General features: G+C 35.3%; 1 protein-coding gene across 2 annotated transcripts in view; it reads right to left on the bottom strand.

Moving 5' to 3' along the window:
- Positions 1–22,460, bottom strand: part of LOC107035767 (dedicator of cytokinesis protein 3) — an 80,599-nt gene extending 58,139 nt beyond the window's left edge. For both annotated transcript variants that reach the window (XM_015253340.1, XM_015253341.1), the window contains exons 1-4: positions 22,278–22,460; positions 4,229–4,312; positions 2,270–2,463; positions 409–557 (exon numbers count right to left, since the gene is read on the bottom strand). In XM_015253340.1, the coding sequence (XP_015108826.1) occupies positions 409–557; positions 2,270–2,463; positions 4,229–4,312; positions 22,278–22,314 (464 nt within the window). In that variant the 5' untranslated portion in view covers positions 22,315–22,460. The remainder of the gene's footprint in view (positions 1–408; positions 558–2,269; positions 2,464–4,228; positions 4,313–22,277) is intronic.

The following is a 22,460-nucleotide window of genomic DNA, read 5'->3' as shown; positions in this document are numbered from 1 at the left end:
ATTCCCCGATAGCCTCTAAAATACTCACGTAAGTATTTAAACGAAGTGATTCCCCAACATAATAATATTTTCTACAGTTGAATCCTCAATTCTTCGAGAGGAAATCCAATCTAATGTTAAAAAACGCGAATAAATCCCGAGTATTTCAAGAGAATAAACTTTAAAATGTCCTCCATCCACCGTAAATTCAATTGAGCGTCACAGAACATGTTCTACAAACATGTAATCATCAATTTCCACGTCATTTTTTAATCGCAGCAATCGCTCAAAACGCTCTGAAAGCGAAAAATCGCTGCAAACTTCAATGAAAAAAAAATCATAATACTGCAATTATCTCCTCGTGAATGTGCATGCACCTGCAAAAAAAAATTATGCACGTTCCCTGCAACGATAGTTTGACACACTCACCGATTTCCCCAGTCGACCTTGTTGATAATCCGAAGTTTGAGCTCTCGAGTTTGATCGGTGGTCAATGTGCCAGCCAATAATTGCCTCCGCCATTCCAAAAGTTCCCGCATAACTTTCCTCAGTGTGTTGAATTTGTATATCTCTCGTTCCTGTTGACAAAGGACACATTGTGCATGAGTCAGTGGAGCTGGTGAATAAAGTCCAATGTGATATTTCATGTTGCATCAAGTCTCGAAGATAGTTTTTTTCGTTGTTGTGCATGTGCTTTTATGGTGAATCGAGATAAGGCACAGTGGATGTGATTCACGGGATTTTCACTCCGGGAAAATTCACGTCGCTTGGCACTGAGACGCACAGGTCGATACGAGGAGAAAATGAGATAACACGGAGGAGAAAAATCATGTGAAAATATGGAAATTTTCTCTAAACGAACTTTCAGGATTGAAATAGTAAAATCATCTGATTTAATACTGTATTTTATTATTAGATTCTGCATCAAGAGAAGTATTTTATTGCAGTTTTTCATTATCAAACTTCATTGAAAGAATTTTCAGGATTGAAATAGTAAGACAATCTGATTTAATACCGTATTTTCTGATTGGATTCTCTGTATCTAGAGGGGAATTTCATTCCAGTTTTTCATTATGCTAGTGGATGCTCTTTCATTATGCGCTTTTTCAGAACCGATTCGATAATCTCTTTTTCAATTAATTGTTTATAATTGTTCTTATTGCAAAAAGCAATACGACTGATGAGAATCATATGTCCCAATTTATCAGCTGTTAAATTTTCATATTGCAATAAATGATTTGCTTATGTTCTAATTAGACTTTAATCATAAATCATCTAATAAGACTTTAATCATAATTACAATTCAATTCCTTCTTGAACACACTTTAGAGTGTGAATTTCTGAAATTCAATGTTTGTTGATACTCTGGTAAAAGTGCGTGCCCACACAGTTATCAATTTTTAGTTAGTTCACACGGTAATTCAATAAATCTGTTGTTCATCTCATCAATATAATTCCGTGCGTAGAATATTGTCATCTAGTGTTTTCAGCACCAAATTAAAAATTAAAACTTAATTTGGAATATTGAGTCACAGCTTCTTTTTATTCATATCAGAAATTTTGTATTTGGATATTAATATGGTTTGTTCAAAGTGGAAAATCTATCATCATTTTCACTGTATTGCATTCAGATTCTCTTATCCTTAACGTAAAAAATGTGAGATAATCTCAAAATTCTAGCTATTAATTCTAATCAACTTTGTTCGAGGAAAAAATTAGTAAACGCAATATTAAGAAAGTAGAATTATTCTATTTTCCTCTGACCTAAATGATTTCGACAATTATGATTTATTTATTCCTGTTTCATAGAATGGTATTCAATTCTCTTTTGTTAGACGTGCTTCATGAAAATTCGACGCAAGACGTTCGATATATTGCCCATGCTTTTTTTCAGAAAAGATGAATTTCAATTCAATGATTAAACATGTTTAAAACTGATAATTCCTCATTCATAAATTCTTTCCAAAAATTCCCCTTCAAAATTAATAATATTGGATATGTTTGCCCCATTATTCCCAGAGAATTTCCGAAATAAAAATGTGAAGTTCCCAAAAAAAGCAAAAATGTTTACAAAAGCCTTAAGTCTCAAGTGAAACACTTGTGTGAAATTAAAAAGCAAGGATGAAGCCAAATATACAAAGCACACAACAACGAAGACAAAAAATGAAGTGAAACGTCCACGGAGAGCGAAAAAATACGGGGCAAATAAAAATCCCCTGGATGAAGAGGGAAAAAAACGAGCGTGATAAAAAAAATGAAGAAAAATTGTTGGCAGACGTTTTATACTCACTACGTATAGTCGTTTCCAGATAGAGCCCCATTCCCGCAGTACGAGGGTGACTTCCCTCACCACAGGATCCTCGACGGGTATAACGGACTCGAAGAGGCCCTCGTTTTCTATTTTGCATGGCTTTAGGTGAATATAGGAACTTGGAAATATGCCCTTCACTGCACGATTCTTCGTGGAAAAACCGCGGTACCAGTCTTTGGGAGGAAATTTTTTTATATTATTTTCAGTGCCAAAGGGGGAGACATTATTTTTTATATTACTTTTAGGATTAAGGATAGCCAAGTACTCTGACCTTTTTTGCAGTGAAAAAAGTGAAATTCTTTCCAACGCTAGTGAAACTAGCGAAAGACTCACCAGCGGACAATTTGATTTGGATAAATGTAGGGGTGAAAAATATTTTGACTCGTTCACATTTAAAAAAAGTTAATTGTTAAAAATTTTTGGCAAAAAATTTGGTAAAAAATGGTTAAAAATTTATTTACCACTGAAATTTCAAGGAATTTTGTCATTGAAAATTCAGAATTTCAAAGAGAACTGTAAATTTCAGTTCCATTTTTCCCTGAAAATGAATAGAAAACCAGAAAATTCCGGTAAATATATTCTTCAATTTTCAGGACAGTGACACTGAATGCGATTGAGGTGCAAAATAATCATGAAATTTCAGATTTCACTGGACATTCAATGTAATTTGACACTGAATATTCATATTAGATAAGAAATTCCCACAAATTCAGGGGTTCTCGTCTTTAGGCTGCTTAACCCTCGATCACTCGCTCAATGAGCGCGGCGCCGCTCGTTTTTGTTTTTTTATATTTTTGCGTGTTTTTCGATGCTTAAAAATTCTTAAAAAATTAAAGTTCCTATTTCAATCATTTTGTTAAACTTTGGGGTTGTCCGTTTTTTTCTCGGAAAATTTGTTTAGCTAAAAAATGAAAAGAAACGTCGAACAGACGGAAAAGCGGTGCCGCGCCGGTCGGTGCGAGTGAGTCTCTGTCGACCCCTCGAGCGACAGTGTTGCTACATTCACTGCCACACTAGGTATGCGCGTATAGCGGTAAGCGCCAAGGTGGCAACAGCGCGCTCGGTTTAACCCAGCAGCGCTGAGCTAATCGTGCGACGAAAACTGGCGGCCGCGCGCGAGTGATCGAGGGTTAAAATTCTGGAATTTTACTGAATTTTTAGTGAAACCTGAAATTTTATGATTTTTGTTCCCTAAATCGCATTCAGTGTCACTGTCCTGAAAATAAGTAATCGACCGTAAACAATTTTTTTTTAACAGCGTTTGCTCATGGCATTGTTTGACCCTTGAACCCTCAAAAATCCCCTAAATTCAATGTTTTTCTGTCGAATATTTCGCTTGTTTCAGCTTGATCTTTCAGAAAAATATTTTGCAATAATTCTATTATTTCAAGTTTGAAGATTTAAATTTAATTTTACATTATACATTAATTTTACATTACATTTAATGTTTAATAATCAAAAAAAAATAGAAAGTCTACTTTCGGACAACAATTCATAAAATAATGTAGAGAATTAGATTCTTAAGATCACTACCTCTTTTTATTTAGAAAATGGACAATCAAATTGTCAGCCAAAAAGTTTCAGCAGTTTTTTAAAATCATCAGTTTATTTTATGTCCGAAAAATATAGTTCCCGAAAGTTCAAAGTATTTGCATTACTTTTTCATAAGAAAAAAATTTTGAAAGTAAAGGTTTTTTGCTAAATGTAATAAAAACGACGTCGATTATTTATAAATTCCTCAAATTCTCAAAAATTCATGCAAAATTGTAAAAAGTATTTGGATATCCTCAAGGAGGGGAAAATAAAAACTTTAAAACACATTCAAAGATCTACAGGAAATGTTTTTTCCCCAAGTTTTCATGATATTGCGAAAATAAAATTCCCCATTTATCCCTCAAAAAAAATTTTTCATCCAAACAATTTCCCCTGTTTCATTACCTGCGCATTCTTCCAATATCTGCACCGTCTCGCCAATCTCGAGGGGTAGCCCATACCTCGTATCGCCCCTCCAATTATACACGGCTGAAAGGAAGCAAAAAAAAAAGATCAATAAAATCAAATAATCGTTGTGATGGGAATTTTTAGCTGCCACTTTATTGAGGAAATTAAGGATGTTTGTTCATTTTCCGAAAATTGAATTTTTTCAGGTTCATCACCGAACAAAGTACGAAATTGTCACGTAATTTTTCCCAACGAAATAAAATCTTACAGAAATTTGCCGACTTATTATGCCTCCAAAATCAAAAATTCTTGAACGTTCAAAAATTCTTTATAAAGCTGGTTAATTATTTTTACGTTCCGTTCCGTAAAATTTCTCAATCGTTGGGGAAAAATTACGGAACGACTTGATGGTCCCACAGCGAGAGTCATCAGATGGGTGCTTAATTTTTACGGAACAAATCGTAGAATTTACGTGACGATTCGTACAATTTCAGTTCCGACTCACACTTTTTATTGAATTTTACTTCGCGCGTAATTTTTATTTAATTTTTCTCTCCGTGTGCATGTGACAAAAAAAAGATTCAATTCCATCCATTCACACGTACGGACGATGTCTAAAAATTACATTTTCGTAATTTTGGATGATACTGGGTCGATATAACCCAAACAATCCAAAACTTGAATTTGAACGATTACAAAGCTTCTATTGGGAAGCAAAAATCAACTCGGCTTGGTGCAGTAAATTTTTTATCAACATAAAGAAGACAACTCTATCAGTTGAAAAAAATAAAATAAAACAAAATTAATAAAATAAAAATAAATAAAGATAAAAATAAAAATAAAAAAAATAAAAAATGAAATAAAATAAAAATAAAATGTTTTAAGTGCTTGCGATTTTGATAACCGTTCTAAATTCGAAATTTCTCAAAAGAATGTTATCCTCAGTACAGCGGGGATTCACCGGATGCCCGTGCGACAATGTGCGTATATGACAGGGACTTCCGGTCCGACGGCTACAGTGAGAGACAACGCGAGATGCATCTCAATGAGTATTTTACGCGAGGAGTAACATCAGTGTGCGGCTGGATAGTTCTCTCTAGCGCATCACGCTTTACATCCTGCTTTCAACGAGAAACCTACTTGGTGACTTCTGTCCACAGAAGGCCTCAGTGCGTGACTCGACGACGGATGGCCCGTTAAAACACGTGTTCCTACCCACATGAAATAATAACGTGTATTTTCATTGCATTCCCATTAATTTATCGATTTCACATATTTTTTATGACAGACGTATCGCTGAGGGGATAATTATTGAATTATGGATTGTACCTTAAGGATTCAGGGGCTGTTACCCACCATTTTCAATTGGTGGGTGGCAGAACAGGAAGTCGTTATTCTTTTAATTAACTGGAGGCAGTTCTGCATTGAAGTGTTGAAATGTAACAGGAGTTTATTTTTTTCTTTCTGCTGTTTGAATGCGGAGTTATCGCGATGATTAGTGGGTTCAGGGGAAATTTCAAGAGAGACTCAAGATAAATTGACAATTGGGTTGTTGTATGTTTTTTTCTCTCTATATTATAAAAATCTAAATTGACTTCTGGTGATAAAAATTTGGTACGCGAAAATGAGACTCCAAAATTAAGGCTCACGAGGGTCACAAGGGTTAGAATAAGGGTCAAAATGGTCACATTAAGGGTCACGATTATCAGAATAAGGGTCACAAGGGTAAGGATAAGGGTTATGAAACATCCCCTACTATTGCATAAAGTTATGAAACATGAAAAATATTCGGCACGTTTTTTTTATTTTTTAAAAATCATTGAAAATTGAGGAGTTACAACCAATTGAAGAAATTTCTGCACTGTGACGTCACAATATTTCGTTAATCGGAATTATGACACGGGGGCATAATGCAGAGATTTCCAATTGCCTATAATTTATCAATTTTTTAGTATTTATCGAAATTAAAACATGTGCGTCTATTTTTTTTCATCCCGCTTGCCGATGTAATTATAAAAAAATTGTGTAAACCTCAATTAATAGAGATGTTGAGATTTCAGTACAAATTTGCTTCTAAGCAAAGATGCTGAAATGTTTGTAAAACTCTTTTGCTTTCTCATAATTTTTTTGCAAAAATTCTGCGGCTGTTAGCCCTTATTTTTGTTTGGTGGGTCGGCAAAACAGGAAGTCATTATTTTTTTAATTAACTGGAGGCAGTTCTGCATTGAAGTGTTGAATTGTAGTAGGAGTTTATTATTTTCTTATTTCTGTTTGAATGTGGAATTACCGTGATGATTAGTGGGTTGAGGTGAAATGTCAGGCCAGACTCTGATCAATTGACAATTGGGGTGTTGTATAAATTTTTTTCATCGAATAAATTATGAAAGAAAAAAAAATTCGACGCGAATTTTTTTACTTTGAAAAATCTGGGAGTTGCAGCCGATGGAGGAAATTTCTGCATTGCGTCAATTTTTTTAATTCTTCATTATTTATTGAAATTAAAATATGTGTGTCTCTTTTTTTGTCATCTCACACTCCTGTGCAGTAATAAAAAAAATTATGTAAAACCAAGGCCAACATACCGAAATTTTTGTGAAACTCTTCTAGATTTCTCAGTTTTTTTTTGAGGCAAAAAATTAAAGATCTCGTAATTTTCTTTTCCATCTTTTATAAACCCCCAGATATTCATGAGAAGCTCATCCCATGTTATTGGCACATCTTGTTCCCCCAATTTACTACAGAATGTTCTCCAAGTCATCACCAAAAATCCTCATTCCTTTCCTTCTTCTATCTTTGTTTTCTCATTACATCCGCCCACTTACTGCATTTCCTCGATAATTTATAAAAGTGAATTCCACTTCGAGTTGAATTTCCAAAAAATGCATCAATACTGAAGCTGACAGGATATATCAAGATGTCAGGATATATCTTTCCAGCTCTCATTCCCCCAGATGACCCCCAAATGCTCTCAAGGTCACCAAAAATCCAGATGTCTACAAGTCCCTAGAGCCTCGTTTCCTCCCCTTGTTTGAGTTTAAAATTGTTATTCCGTTCCATACGTCCACTCACTGCATTCCCTCGAGAATGTATATAGGTAGTTTTTCCCTTCAATTGATTTATTTCTATATCTTAATATATATTCGAGCTACACTGATAAACGAATCTCGTTTGGAATAAATGACTATTTTATTAACGAATGGTAGAGTTGAACATGACCAAATGAATATTCGTTAATAGTTAACAGTCAACTTCAAAGGTGAAAATCGAGTTAAACAAGCCTTCTCAAATGTGCATTTGTCAACTATTAATGAATGAACATTTGGTGAGAGCAAATAGACCCTCGTCTCCAATCAAATCCATTCGTTAAAGTAGCTCTGCCCTTACGGTAAATGCAAAGATTTTTTTTTTTTTTTTTTATGCTTATTTTATATCGCTTCGAGTCTGATGAGACTATATGGCGATTGATCAAGACTTTAAAAATGGTTAGATCTCACCATTCTACCCGGCCAGGAATCGAACCTGGAACCTATCCGTTGTGAGGCAACGGCCTTAACCACTACGCCAGGCCACCGGGCAATGCAAAGATTATTGAAAACTGCAAAAAAAAATTGCAAACTCGATTAGACCCGGAATTCTATTTTTTTTCTCAATTTAATTATCGTTTCGGTTTTTCAAAGAAGAAATGTTGAAAAATCAGGATTTAACCCAGTGGCTTATGTGAAAATCAACATTTCCATTATAATCAAAGATTAAAATCTGATTTTTTTTCATTAGATGTGAAAAAATCAAGAATTTTTCTTGAAATCTCATGAAAAATAATCCGCCGTTTTGCAAACAAGTTTTATTATTCATTTATAAGAGAGAAATGTTTGAAAAAATGTCAATATTTTGCGAAATTTCATTTGGATAATACTGACTGGGTATGAATTTTTTCAAACATTTTCCATGCAATTTAGTAGAAAAATTTAAAAACCGAAAATATCCAAAAGTACAGCGTAGACCGGCCGAAGGGTAGAGCGCGCTACTTTAACAATAACTAATGCTTTCTATCAGTGTAGCGAAATCATTATGGTGCATTTTTTCCATCCGTTTATTCCCACAAAACAAAATTTCACTCCATCGTCTATTATATATTTTCCTTGAATTCCCAGATATTCATCAAAAGCTGATCGGAAGATTTGACATTTCATTTTCTCACAAGATCCTCCAAATATTCTCAAGGTCACGAAAACCTTAACATCTGCAAATCGCTATTTTCCTCTTTTTTCCATTAAATTTTTATTATTCCATCGCATATTCCCACTTTCAACATTTGCTCCCCTTTTTTTCTCATTTCACTTTCGTTATCAAATTGCATCTATCCTCTAACTGCATTTCCCGGGAATTTATATAAATAAATTTTCCCTCGAGTTGATTTATTTTTATATCTCAATGTGCACTGAAATTATAGCGATTATTATGGTAACTTTTTTTATCTGTTCATTCCATCAAAAGAGAGAAGTGTGGGACAACCACGTGATCCTCTAAATATTCTCAAGGTCACAAAACATTGACCTCTATAAAAATCCCTGTTTTCCTCCGCTTGTTTTTTCATTACAATCTTTATTATTCCATCGGATATGTCCACTTCCTGCATTCACTGTTCGTTTTTTCTCATTTTACTTTGTGAAATTTTCACAGAAATACGGGAAAAAATTCACGTTTTCCCCAATAAAATTTCTGCCTGCACTGGAATTTTTTCCTGGCCGTCACTTTGCGCCTCTTTTCCCGTGCCAGCACTAGAATTTGTCTAAAAAATTTCTCTCCGTGAAATATTCTCAAATTGGAGCATCACCGGAGCTTTCTTTCCCCGTCCCCTTTTCCCCCAAATCTCCATTATTCCACTGCATACGTCCACTTTCTGCATTTCCCGCCCCCGAAATTAATTATTCCCAGCGAATTATTCCTCAATCCCATTAATTTGTCAACCCCACAAAGGCCCCTAGACAATAGTGCCCACCCCCACCCGCCGCCCCAATCCCCCAAGAACAATTAATATGTAAAATTCATCCGGTTGTGTGTGTAGGTACATAAAAGTGCGAAGTTCACACGTTAGAGTTCACGAGTGAATGTCGAGTGAGGGTTGGTCTCCCATTATACATATATCCCGGAACAAAGGATCTCCAGCGACACGTTAAGGCCCCCCATGCCAACCCCTCGCGCATTTTTTCTCCTCCTCGCACACTAACTTTCCCAGAATTTCCCGGGGAATCGAATCAATAGCTTCCCTACTTTGGTATGAAACATTTGCGAGGGGGATATTGAAGGGCAGATGGGGGAGGAGGGGGGGAGACGAAGATGCAGGGAAATAGGGGGATGAATGAACCGTAATATACGGGTGGGTGTGGGTGGATGAGGCGCAGCAAGGCCTGCAACAAATGACTCGACCAGACGTAAACAATGCGCCACGAAAATCGTTGGGTACTCGACAGAATGTATTACATGGTGATGGCGGTTTATATCGATCGTAACTTGAGGACTCGGGCTTTGTTGCCAGATGGTCGTTAGACATATCTCGGGCTGTATCAATATTTAATTTTTGAGGGAAATTCGAGGGAGTGTGGCTGATTGATAATAATGTGTGGATACGGTACACGGGAATTGAGTGGGTGAAGGGATATTGCTGGGAGATTGCATGTGCTATCGGCGATTGAAGGGTTACTGTTGACCTTTGGTGGGTGGAAATGTATTTTGTTTTATCGTAAAAAACGGAAAATGGGGGGACGCTCGGCTGGTTTGATGACTGGAGTATTCACGGTAAAAAATATACGTGGAGTGTAAAATATACTTGATTCAAAAAAACCCCAATTTTTTTTTGACATTTTTAGAGAATATTCAGCGTTCAAATTACATTTTGCCCAGAATTATTATTTTTTAAACGTTCAGTGTTTATAAATAAATAATTGAAATTGTTCAAACTTCGAAGATGATTCTTCTGTATCAGGCCGGGTTGTAGCAAGCCCTCTTAAGTATAATATAAGGGTGGGTTAAAAAATGAGGGTCAGAGTATTAGGGTCAAAACATTAGGGTCAGAATATAAAAGTTAAAAAAGTGGGTGTCAGGCAATAAGGGTCTAAATATAAGTCATATATTATGCTTGATCACCGTTTTTAGCCCTTATATGACCCTCATTGCCTGACACCCACTTTTTTTACTTTTATATTCTGACCCTAATTTTTTGATCCTAATATTCTGACCCTCTTTTTTTAACCCTAACATTCTGACCCTCATTCCTTCACCTTTACATTCAGGCCCTCAGTTTTTGACTCTAATATTCCGACCCTCAATTTTTAACCTCCACTTTTTGACCCTTATATTATCACACTTAGTGTCTGACCCTTATATTACACTTGAGAGCGCTTGGTGCAACGCGGGCTGATACGAAATAATCATCCTCGAATTGAAACGCCCGTCCCCCATTCGAGTACTTGAATCAAGAATAATGTAGTTGAATCAAGTATATTATATACTCAAATTAAGAATAATATGCTTGAATCATGTATATCATGAGGGTCAGAATAAGGGTCACGAGGGTGAGAACAAGAGTATCGAGGGTCATATGGGGGTCACATGAGGGGAGCGAGCAGGGGGCGCAGCCCCTTAATGATCCTCACATGACCTTATATGACCCCAATTGGTCCCAATATCACAAATTGAAATGTCAAAATCAGAGAGAACGATTGACAGGCAACTGGAATTATCATTTTGATAATTCACTAGTACCCTGGTGAATTATCAAAATAAAAACGACGCAAAGGTGTCACGTGACCTTGAATACTGCGCTCTGATTGGGCGAACGGAGGAGGGAGGAAATTCTCTCCCAAATAAGTGAATATTCAATTAAATATTAGCAGATGGTGGAAGTTAGACTCATTATGTCGTCTATTATTCATCTTCAGTATGATTTCTTCTAATTATACAATCACTGTTGGGATTTTTTTGAAATTTCATGGAAAATATTATAGTAAATCTCTTGAGAGTGACATTGAATCGGATTTAGGGAAAAAATAGTTATGAAATTTCAAGTTTTAAGTAGAATTCACGGAAATTCATGAGTTTTCAGTGGGAGTGAGATGGAGATGTCACGACTTGATTGAATTTTCAGTGGAACATGAATGTTCAGAAACAAAATCACATGAATTTTCAATTTTCCCTGAAGTTTAATGATTTTTCTGAATTTTCACAGAATAATTGAACGGAAAAATCAAGTATTTTACTGATTTCCAGATCATTTTAACAGAAACCCTGAAAACCTGAAGAAATATCTGAATTTTCAATAACTAGATTTCCTGAAATTTCAGCGGAACTTGAACGCAATAAAAATTTCCGCAACAGTGATGGAAATAGATTATTATTTAATACGAAAATCTCCAGCATCAACTCTTTTGGCCTGCTGATTGGGCGTGAATCTTCTCAAATATGAATCCATCTTGCTCAAATTCGAAACGACATCGTCAAAAGCCTACCTCAACGTCAACTTCATACATCTCCTGTTTTCATCACTCAAAATTCAAAATTGAATAGTCCATCAACACCAGATCACCATAAATATCCCCATATTGTGAATAAATATTAATGAAATAAATTCTCCCCGGGTGTTGAATAATTACACCTGAAAAATTTATGACTCCGCTCACTACATAATTCAAAAAGCTCAAGAACCATCAGATACCATAAATTTTAGTTACAAATAATGTCATGTAAATTCCTCACAAAATCAATATTTCATGGGTGAAATACCACTGACAATGCCGCGCTTTCTGCACGACTGGACGTTTGTAAATTTCCACTATTCATTGGAGATTCCACGGCAAAGGGAAATAGCAGTGAGAATTAAAAAAATCGTCGGATAGAGGAGAACGTATTAAAATGGACGGTCTTGGGTGATCAATATTTCGGGTTTGGTAGAGTCAAATTCATCGTCACTTGCGTCATTTTCAAGATCTTTTTTGGAGCTTTGAAATGAGACTAAATTCATCCAAATCGAATTATTTAGTTCTTCAGTTGTAAAATTTTAAGGATTTCCAAGTATCTTTTTTATTGGTTGTGGCTAAAGTGAAATTTTGTCCTGATGCTGATCCTGATTCTGATATCCAAGTATCATTTTCATGGGTTGTGCGTAAAGTGGGATTTTGCGCACGCGAAGCGTGCACACATCGTACTGCTAGAAATTTTTCGAAATTTCATGGAAAATGTGGTAGTAATTCTCATGAGAGTGACATTGAATCGGATTTAGGAGAAAAATGGTTATGAAATTTCAGGTTTTAGGTAGAATACAAGGAACTTCATGCGTTTTCAGTGGGAATCAGATGGAAATTTCCCAACTTGATTGAGTTTCCCATGAAATATGAATATTCAGAGAATTTCAGAGAATGAGTTTTCAATTTTTCCCTGAATTTTCCTGTTTTTTCCGAATTTTCAGGGAATAATTGAATCGAAAGATCAAGTATTCTATTGATTTTCAGATCATTCCAATAGCAAATCAATGGAATATTTGATTTTTCAATGACAAGATTTACTGAAACTTCAGTGGAAATTAAGCATGATAAAAATTTACGGGATTTGACGCGGAAAATTCAGGAACCAACTATCATTTGGTTCGTAATTTTCAAATAAACATGATTTCATAGTGAATATCAGTTATCTCTTCTGGAGATACATTTGATTAGGAGAAATCGAACTTCTTTAGAATTGAAGTTCTTTTTATTTGTCGAAATAATGAGAGTATTTGATTTCTTTCTAGCCAAAAGTTTGCTAATTCCAGAAATTCGTTGGTTTACTCAAAAATTAAAATTTTTCTCATGACTAAATACGCTGTTATCTCAATCAACACGATCATACGTTGTTCCAAGTAAATTATAATTGAAGTGACCATTTCGTATGTCGAATCAGGATGAATATTGTCACGCGGAAAAAGCTTTGAGATTGTAGCAAGATGTCGTTGAGTTGAAAGAAGTTTATATTTCTTGACTTAAAAAAATCGCATTAGTTTACAATAACAGAATCACGATTACGGCAATTCAACACAAACTTGGATATCACAAATTTCGTTCAATGTGATGTACGAAAAGCTCAATTTAAACATCGGCTTCATTCGAGAAAACAACATTCAATTCATTCATCAATGTAATCATCTCCTAGGTACGAATTTTTTATCAATTCATGAAAGTAGAAAATTTCTCGACTAGAGATTATATTAGGTTAAAAAAAATAGAACTTTTCCATTTTTATGGTGAATACATGTGACTTGATGCCAAGGACTGTTTTATTTGATCCAAGTAAATGTACCTCAAGAAGAAGTATTGATATTCACCGTAAGATCTTATTTATTTGAAATTGGTTCAAGTACATAATACTTGTTCCAAGAAACAAACATCTCAATAGAAATATTTTTTTCTGTCAGTGTAGAAACTTCTATTTTTCGTTTATGGGTGACGAGTAAGAAGGAATTTCGAAAAAATGTCCAACTATGTATGACATTTTTTAAAGGTCTCCACACCCATCCAGTCCACATCCTCACAAAAAATTCTTTGCATTGGCATCTCCAAGTGAGGAGACTTGATGGACATAAACCTGCATCTTGCCAATGGATGCTAAAAGTAACTGTAAAAATTGCGCCGCAATTTTCATTGAAAAAAGACGGATGAGAGGAGAAAGAATGAAGGAAAGAAAGAAATTGCCAGAGGAGAAAATGAGTTCACCACAAAACGTAGTAAAAAATATCCACATTTCTCCATCCTTGTTACTAGCATCTGACGAGGCATCTGATTCCCCGGTGAAATGCAATACCTCAGTAGGCAGTATTTTCCAGCCACACTGCAGAAATAAACCGCAAAAAATGCGTCCAATTAAATTCTACAGTCGAGTCATAAGCGTCAGAAAATATTCATTAAACGGTCGAGTGGCACTTCAGAGGGATATGGGAGTGCAATCGATCGAAACGACTCGGTGGTAGTAGGAAAATATTATCAATTCCAAACGTCGAATTTGCTTTTGGCTTCCACTCTCGGCTATTCCAAACAACTTTTTTTGCAGTTTCGATGCATTGAATACGAAACTCTGCGTTGAGAGGTGATGAGTCGCGGTATCACGTCTAGTTGGTGGTGGATTTATTCGGAGGATGATTGATTTTTTTTATAGAATATTGTGGATTTGTTTTATAGGAATCAAATCACTAGTTTTTGGCGTCGTTGCGAAATTAGTGGAGCGGTCACATTCGATTTATATATTCTTCGATTTCGTTGGGTCATTTTGGTTCTTCAGAAAGAGTTTTTTTAAGAAAATGCCTGAAAACATTCTTCGCAGACAATTTAATCATTAACAAAAAAACGTGTTATCAAGAATTGATAACACTAATAGACTTCATGCAACTCGCGATTTACTTTCATTCTCCAGTTTCAACCTAAGTGGTGGTTACTCAAGTCCAATTGCAAGTTGGACTTGTCGAATAAGAAGTATCTGATGACGAGTTATTTTAAAATGTTCAATTTTTTTGGTATTTGCATACGTATGAATTCATTCAACGATTTATTTTCATTCTCCAGTTTCCACATCCAACTCGGAGGGATGGGGGAAAATGGGTTTATTTAACTCTAATTGCATTGGACTTGATTGAATTTCAAAGGAAATGTCGGAAAACATTTTTCGCAATCATCTACAGAAAAAAAACGTTTTGACTTTTCCCTTCAAAATCGCTAGTTTTTTTAGATAATTATATGATTACTGGAAATGCCACATTTGACTTATGGCATCTCACGATTTCTATGAGTTCTATCAACCGCTAATCACGTAATTATCTCGAGAATGGATGATTTTACGATAGAATGCTAGACATTTCTTTATTACAGATTTCTTCAGCTACCTCCGACACTTTTCTCTCGAAACACTCATCTCTGAGATAATTGCATAATTGTCAAAGATGCATGCTTAAATCATTGTTTTATTACTTCAGTGAGTTAACACCCTCCCTTCATCCAGAGAAAATGTGAATAATTAAAAAAAAATGACAATAATGTGAAAAATTCTATTCCAGCTACGACACAGGTCTCTTCACATTTTCCTCTGAAATGCAGATAAAATTTTCTCAAGTTAACAAGCTATCTCACCCTCTCAATAATTGAGTTATCTCTGTAATCAGTGATTTGAGATAAAACAGAAGACCCTTCGTGTACTGAATTCCCCCAGCTACAAAAAACTTCTTCGACATTTTCTTCTCCAGATAAAGCCTCACTCCGTATTTTGTCATTTTAGTTCTCAAAATTCATGTTAATGGTAATTTATGCCGACAAAACATGAACTAATGAAGTCTCAGAGCCTTTTTGGCACTAAATTCTGCCAGCAACAAAAGAAGTTTTATGATATTCCTCCATGAGGAGATAATTTCTCCTTTTTTACCACGAAAATGCGAAATTTCTGGTAATCCTGCAATTTTCATTTAAAAAATCAGTAGAAAATGTACTTGAATGGAGAGAAATGAATAATTTGTTTAGAATATCGAAGCAATGAACAATTTTGTCGTGTTAGTTCTCAAAATTCACGTTAATGGTAATTTATCATCGAATTTGTCATCGAAGCTTGAACTAATGACGTCTCAGAGCCTTTTGTGGACAAAATTCTCTCAGCGATAAAAGAAATGTTATAATATTTCTCTGTAAAGTCACTTATTACAGAGATAATTACATGATTAAGAAAAACGTCTCATTGCATTTCTCACTTTTTATCATGACAACGCGAAATTTCTGATAATTCAGCAATTTTCTTCTCAAAAATCAATAGTAAATGCATTTAATGTATTTAATGCATTTAACGTATTTAATGCATTTAATGTATTTAATGCATTTAAATGAAAAGAAATGAATAATTTATATAGAATACTGAAGTGATGAAAAAAATTTTTGTATGGATGAATAAAGTAACACGATATTTTGAAATTTTTTTGTATGATCACCCATCCGTTAAGTAACCACATACATTTTTGCTCAGTTCATCCTAGTTCTGCCCGCAAATCTCTAGCCCTGAGCTAGTCCCAAGAGTCTCTGTAGAGCCATTGATTTTAAAACAAAACACAGAACAGCTTTTATACACCGAATGCCCCCGGCTACAAAAAATCCTCCGACATTTATCCCCTGGAATCACTCCTCCCCCAGATGAAGCTTCAATCAACAAAGATGTCATGTTCCACGCATCAGGTTCCCCACTCCGATCCCGACGTCAACCAACAAAAAGAGAAATCCATCCCGAAACCCCCGCCAACAAAACAGAATACCAAAACCTCCTGCACTAATGGATTTTTTCCCATTCAGCCTTCCTCCAAGTGTATAATAATCGACCAGCAATGCCGCGAACACAAATGGCACATGTGAAGTGGGTAATCGCGCCCTCCCAGCTTTATTATTATTTCCACAGCAAAACGCAAAATAAAAAAACAAATCTTATCGAAGCCGTCGTTATCAACGGCCTCAACAATATCGACTCCATAAATATTCAATAACTATTTAATCCAATTTAGAACCGTAAACTGAGCAAAAACGAAACGAAACAAGCGTGCGAGACGTGCCAGTCACACACATCTTTGGATACACTGATAGAAAACATTATTTTTATTGAGATGTTCTTGAAACAAGTATTACATAGTTGAACGAATTTCAAATAAATAAGATCTTACGGTGAATATCAATTATTTTTTCTTGAGATACATTTACTTGAATCAAATAAAACAGTCCTCGACGTCAAGTCACATGTATTCACCACAAAAATGGAAAAGCTCTATTTTTTTTAACCTAATATAATCTCCAGTCGAGAAATTTTCTACTTTCATGCATTGATCCAAAATTCGTAACTAGGAGATGATTAAACTGAGCTTTCCGTACATCACATTGAACGAAATTTGTAATATCCAAGTTTGTGTAGAATTGCCGTAATCTGTGATTCTATTATTGTAAACTAATGCGATTTTTTTAGTCAAGAAATATAAACTCCTTTCAACTCAACGACATCTTACTACAATCTCAAAGCTTTTTCCGCGTAACAATATTCATCCTGATTCGACATACGAAATGCTCACTTCAATTATAATTTACTTGGAACAACGTATGATCGTGTTGATTGAGATAACAACGTATTTAGTCATGAGAATAATTTTGATTTTTGAGTAAACCAACGAATTCCTGGAGTTAGCAAACTTTTGGCTAGAAAGAAATCAAATACTCTCATTATTGCGACAAATAAAAGGAACTTCAATTCCAGAGAACTTCGATTTCTCCCAATCAAATGTATCTCAAGAAGAGATAAATGGTATTCACTATGAAATCGTGTTTATTTGAAAATTAACAACCGAATAATAGTGGGGCCAAATAAATTTTTCTTGATAAAATCAATTTTTTCTGTCAGTGTAACTCTTTTTATACTTCTGCTCGCAAATCTCTGCAATCGACCAGCAATGAACGCAAATGACACATGTGAAGTGGGTAATCTCGCCCTTCCATCCTTGTTTTTACTTCCACAACAAAACAAAATAAAAAAAACAACTCTTATCGAAGCCGTTGTTATCACCGTCCACAACAAGTCAACTCCTCAAGAATACCTACGCCGCAAATATCCAATAACTACTTAATCCAATTTGAAGCCATAAACTGCGCTAAAAAACAACGAAACAAACGTGCGAGACGTGTCGAGTATTTTCTCTCACCCATTCAAGCGCATAATACGTCCTAAGTGGATCCAGTTTCAAGTGCTACTCGATCCACCTGATCCTTTCAATTATCTCGTCTCTCTACTTTCCCTCATATATAATGCGCACACGGACGACGGATTAGATCCCTCAATGAGTTCGCCGTAAATGAGATCGATAGGTTCATTCATGAAATTCCGTGTATACTCAGCCAAGATAAATAACTCGTCGTGTTGTCAACAATTGATGAATAGACTTCATTCAACTCGCGATTTATTTTCATTCTTCAGGTTTATTTTCATTCCAGGGTTTACTGGAGTGCTAGTGCACGTGGACGCGTCTAATAAGAAGGATCTGATGACGTGTTGTTATTAAATCCCTTTTTGTTTGGTAACTGCACACTTTTTAAAATTTTTGTCTGAATTTTCCGGTACAATTTTTGGTAATTTTTATCGAATTCAATTACCACCGAAATTTCAAGGAATTCCGTCATTGAAAATTCAGAATTTCGTGGAAAAGTCACAGAGAACTGTAAATTTCAATTCCATTTTCCCCTGAAAATGAATAGAAAACCAGAAAATTCCGGTAAATGTATTCTTGAATTTTCAGGACTGAATGCGATTTTAGGGGAAAAATAATGAAAGTTCAGATTCCCCTGAAAATTCAATGTAATTTGGCGCTGAATGTTCATATTAGATTGGAAATTTAAATAAATTAAAGAATTCTCGTCTTTATGCTGTTTAAAATTCTGGAATTTTACTGAATTTTTAGTGAAACCTGAAATTTCGGTAGCGAAGCAATAAACAGGTTCAAGTCGATTTAGACTATTGGTCAGTTTTTAATGAATATCTCGGAACCTAAGGGAGATAGCAATTTTTTTATGAAGATCTTTTCTGTAGCTCTCAATTCGCCCTACAAAAAATGTCATGATGAAAATTTCGCTGGTTCGCTTAGATTTAGACATATTCCTCGAAAACTCAGCGAAGAGCTAAGTCGACTTAAACAGGTTTGCCGCTTCGCTACTGATTTCATGATTGTTTTTCCCTTAAATCGCATTTAGTGGTCAACTGTCCATGAAATTTCATTTTTTTGTAACAATGCATCATTAATGAAGGTGTTATATTCAAATTATGACTCGTTGCAATTCGTATGAACTAACCTAGACAGATAATTAGAGAATGATCGATAGAAGCAGGGATTTTGAAAGACAATGTGAGGAGACATTTCAAGTAGATAACTTGCTCAGGTACGAAGAAGGTAATCTGACATTTCTCCCTCAATTCGCTAATTCCTGAGGTAATTCCGAAATTAGTGGAGATGTCACATTCGATTCGATGGGGTATTTGAGGCCGTTAATTACGAAAGTATCTCGAGGAAGACTGATTTTTGAAGAAAATGCCTGGAAACATTCTTCGCAGACAATTTAATCATAAAAAACGTGTTATCAACAACTGATGAAAAGACTTCATTCAACTCGTGATTTATTTTCATTCTCCAGTTTCAACCCATTCACCCTCCTTCATTTTTCTCTATGTTTATTTCCATCTCAAGATTCGTAATTCCCTCACATCCAAATCGGGGAGATGGAGGAGTGGAGTATACTCAAATCAAATTCCACGTTGAACCCGTCACATAAAAAGGAAGTGTTGATGTTGCGAAAGAGCTGTTGTTGTTCTAAAAATGCTAATTTTTTACCTAATTGCAATTGATTTATATGAATTTTCCGAGTTTATAAATTAGAAAATGTGAGAAGAGATTCTTTATTTCGTCAATTGTTAATGTTAGAAGTTGTTTTTCTTGACCTATAATGATGATGATGATAAAGTTATTGGCTTTTGCGGGCATATAGCAGTCTCGAAGGAGAAAAAAGACGACAATTTTTAATTTAATGGAACAAAAGCCCCACGTTTCCGTTGCCTGATCAAATTATGAACCTCGATTCATAATTCGGTTAGTTGTTAATTGCATTTGATTCATATGAATTATCCCAGTTTGTGAATTAGGCATTAATCATAGGAATGAGGGATTTTACGAGAAAATATGAGAAGACATTCCTTATTTTGATTCTTGAGAAAGAATTTTTCAAGGAAAATTCCCGGAACGATTCTTCGCAGACAATTTAATCACCAACAAGAAACCGTGTTATCAACAATTGATGAATAGACTTCATTCAACTCACGATTTGAATTCATTCTCAAGTTTCAACCTACTCATCCTTCATTTTTCTCTATTTTTATTTTCATCCCAAGGTTTATAATCCCTTCACATCCGAATCGGAGAAATGTCGCGAGTGAAGTTTATTCAAGTCCAATTGCAATTGATTCATATGAATTATCCGAGTCTACAAATTAGAAAATGTGAGAAGACATTCCTTATTTTGGTTCTTGAGGAAGAATCTCTTAATGACAATTCCCGGAACCATTCTTCGCAGGCAATTTAATCACCAACAAGAAACCGTGTTATCAACAATTGATGAATAGACTTCATTCAACTCGCGATTTGAATTCATTCTCAAGTTTCAACCTACCCATCCTCCTTCATTTTTCTCTATTTTTATTTTCATCCCAAGGTTCATAATCCCCTGACATCCGAATCGGGGTGATGGGGGAGAGTGAAGTTTATTCAAGTCTAATTGCAATTGATTCATATGAATTATCCGAGTCTACAAATTAGAAAATGTGAGAATACATTCCTTATTTTGGTTCTTGAGGAAGAATCTCTTAATGACAATTCCCGGAACCATTCTTCGCAGACAATTTAATCACCAACAAGAAACCGTGTTATCAACAATTGATGAATAGACTTCATTCAACTCGCGATTTGAATTCATTCTCAAGTTTCAACCTACTCATCCTTCATTTTTCTCTATTTTTATTTTCATCCCAAGGTTTATAATCCCTTCACATCCGAATCGGAGAAATGTCGCGAGTGAAGTTTATTCAAGTCCAATTGCAATTGATTCATATGAATTATCCGAGTCTACAAATTAGAAAATGTGAGAATACATTCCTTATTTTGGTTCTTGAGGAAGAATCTCTTAATGACAATTCCCGGAACCATTCTTCGCAGACAATTTAATCACCAACAAGAAACCGTGTTATCAACAATTGATGAATAGACTTCATTCAACCCGGGATTTGAATTCATTCTCAACTTTCAACCTACCCATCCTCCTTCATTTTTCTCTATTTTTATTTTCATCCCAAGGTTTATAATCCCTTCACATCCGAATCGGAGAAATGTCGCGAGTGAAGTTTATTCAAGTCCAATTGCAATTGATTCATATGAATTATCCGAGTCTACAAATTAGAAAATGTGAGAATACATTCCTTATTTTGGTTCTTGAGGAAGAATCTCTTAATGACAATTCCCGGAACCATTCTTCGCAGACAATTTAATCACCAACAAGAAACCGTGTTATCAACAATTGATGAATAGACTTCATTCAACCCGGGATTTGAATTCATTCTCAAGTTTCAACCTACCCATCCTCCTTCATTTTTCTCTATTTTTATTTTCATCCCAAGGTTTATAATCCCTTCACATCCGAATCGGAGAAATGTCGCGAGTGAAGTTTATTCAAGTCCAATTGCAATTGATTCATATGAATTATCCGAGTCTACAAATTAGAAAATGTGAGAAGACATTCCTTATTTTGGTTCTTGAGGAAGAATCTCTTAATGACAATTCCCGGAACCATTCTTCGCAGGCAATTTAATCACCAACAAGAAACCGTGTTATCAACAATTGATGAATAGACTTCATTCAACTCGCGATTTGAATTCATTCTCAAGTTTCAACCTACCCATCCTTCATTTTTCTCTATTTTTATTTTCATCCCAAGGTTCATAATCCCCTGACATCCGAATCGGGGTGATGAGGGAGAGTGGAGTTTATTTAAGTCCAATTGCAAGTTGGACCCGTCGCCTTATCAAATCCCCTCGGTCCTTTTACTCTACTCGAATACGATCAATGGATGAATGGAACAAACTAACAGACACTAATACACGAGCGCTTGCGTCAAGTTGCGTACGGTTTAAATGAGCACGTTCTTTTTTCAGATCGTACTCAAACGTTTGGGGGATTCAGGCACTTCAGGCGGCTGATGAAGAAATAAAATCTTCGTCTAGTTCAAATAGTTTCCTTTATTTTAATAAAATCTTTCTAGTGTCACCGAATTTTCGGAAGTCAATTTGCCTATTCAGACGAGTTCGGATGATCTGGGAACGGAGATTATTGGGGAATTGAGCCTTTGGGGGCTCTGGGGGATTTTGACAGCTCCGGGGGTTGGGATTAATGCGGATATGATTGAAATTGAAGGCATGAGCGCTCACTCACCGACTCCGTATTTTGTTGTTTTAGTTGTTGTCCACATTGTTGGAGGTAATTTTTTTCATTCACTTGCGGTTACATATTTGATGGGGGAATTTTTAATGACACTTTGGAATTTTTCACATCACGAGTTTATTGGAAATAACTGAAACATTTGGGTGTGTTGCTGATGGCATGTAGGCACGGCGA

Source organism: Diachasma alloeum, unplaced genomic scaffold (assembly GCF_001412515.2).
Source record: "Diachasma alloeum isolate Michigan unplaced genomic scaffold, Dall2.0 Dall_scaffold_00200, whole genome shotgun sequence".
Taxonomy (NCBI): Eukaryota; Metazoa; Arthropoda; class Insecta; order Hymenoptera; family Braconidae; genus Diachasma; species Diachasma alloeum.
This window is presented reverse-complemented; position numbering and strand designations above follow the sequence as displayed.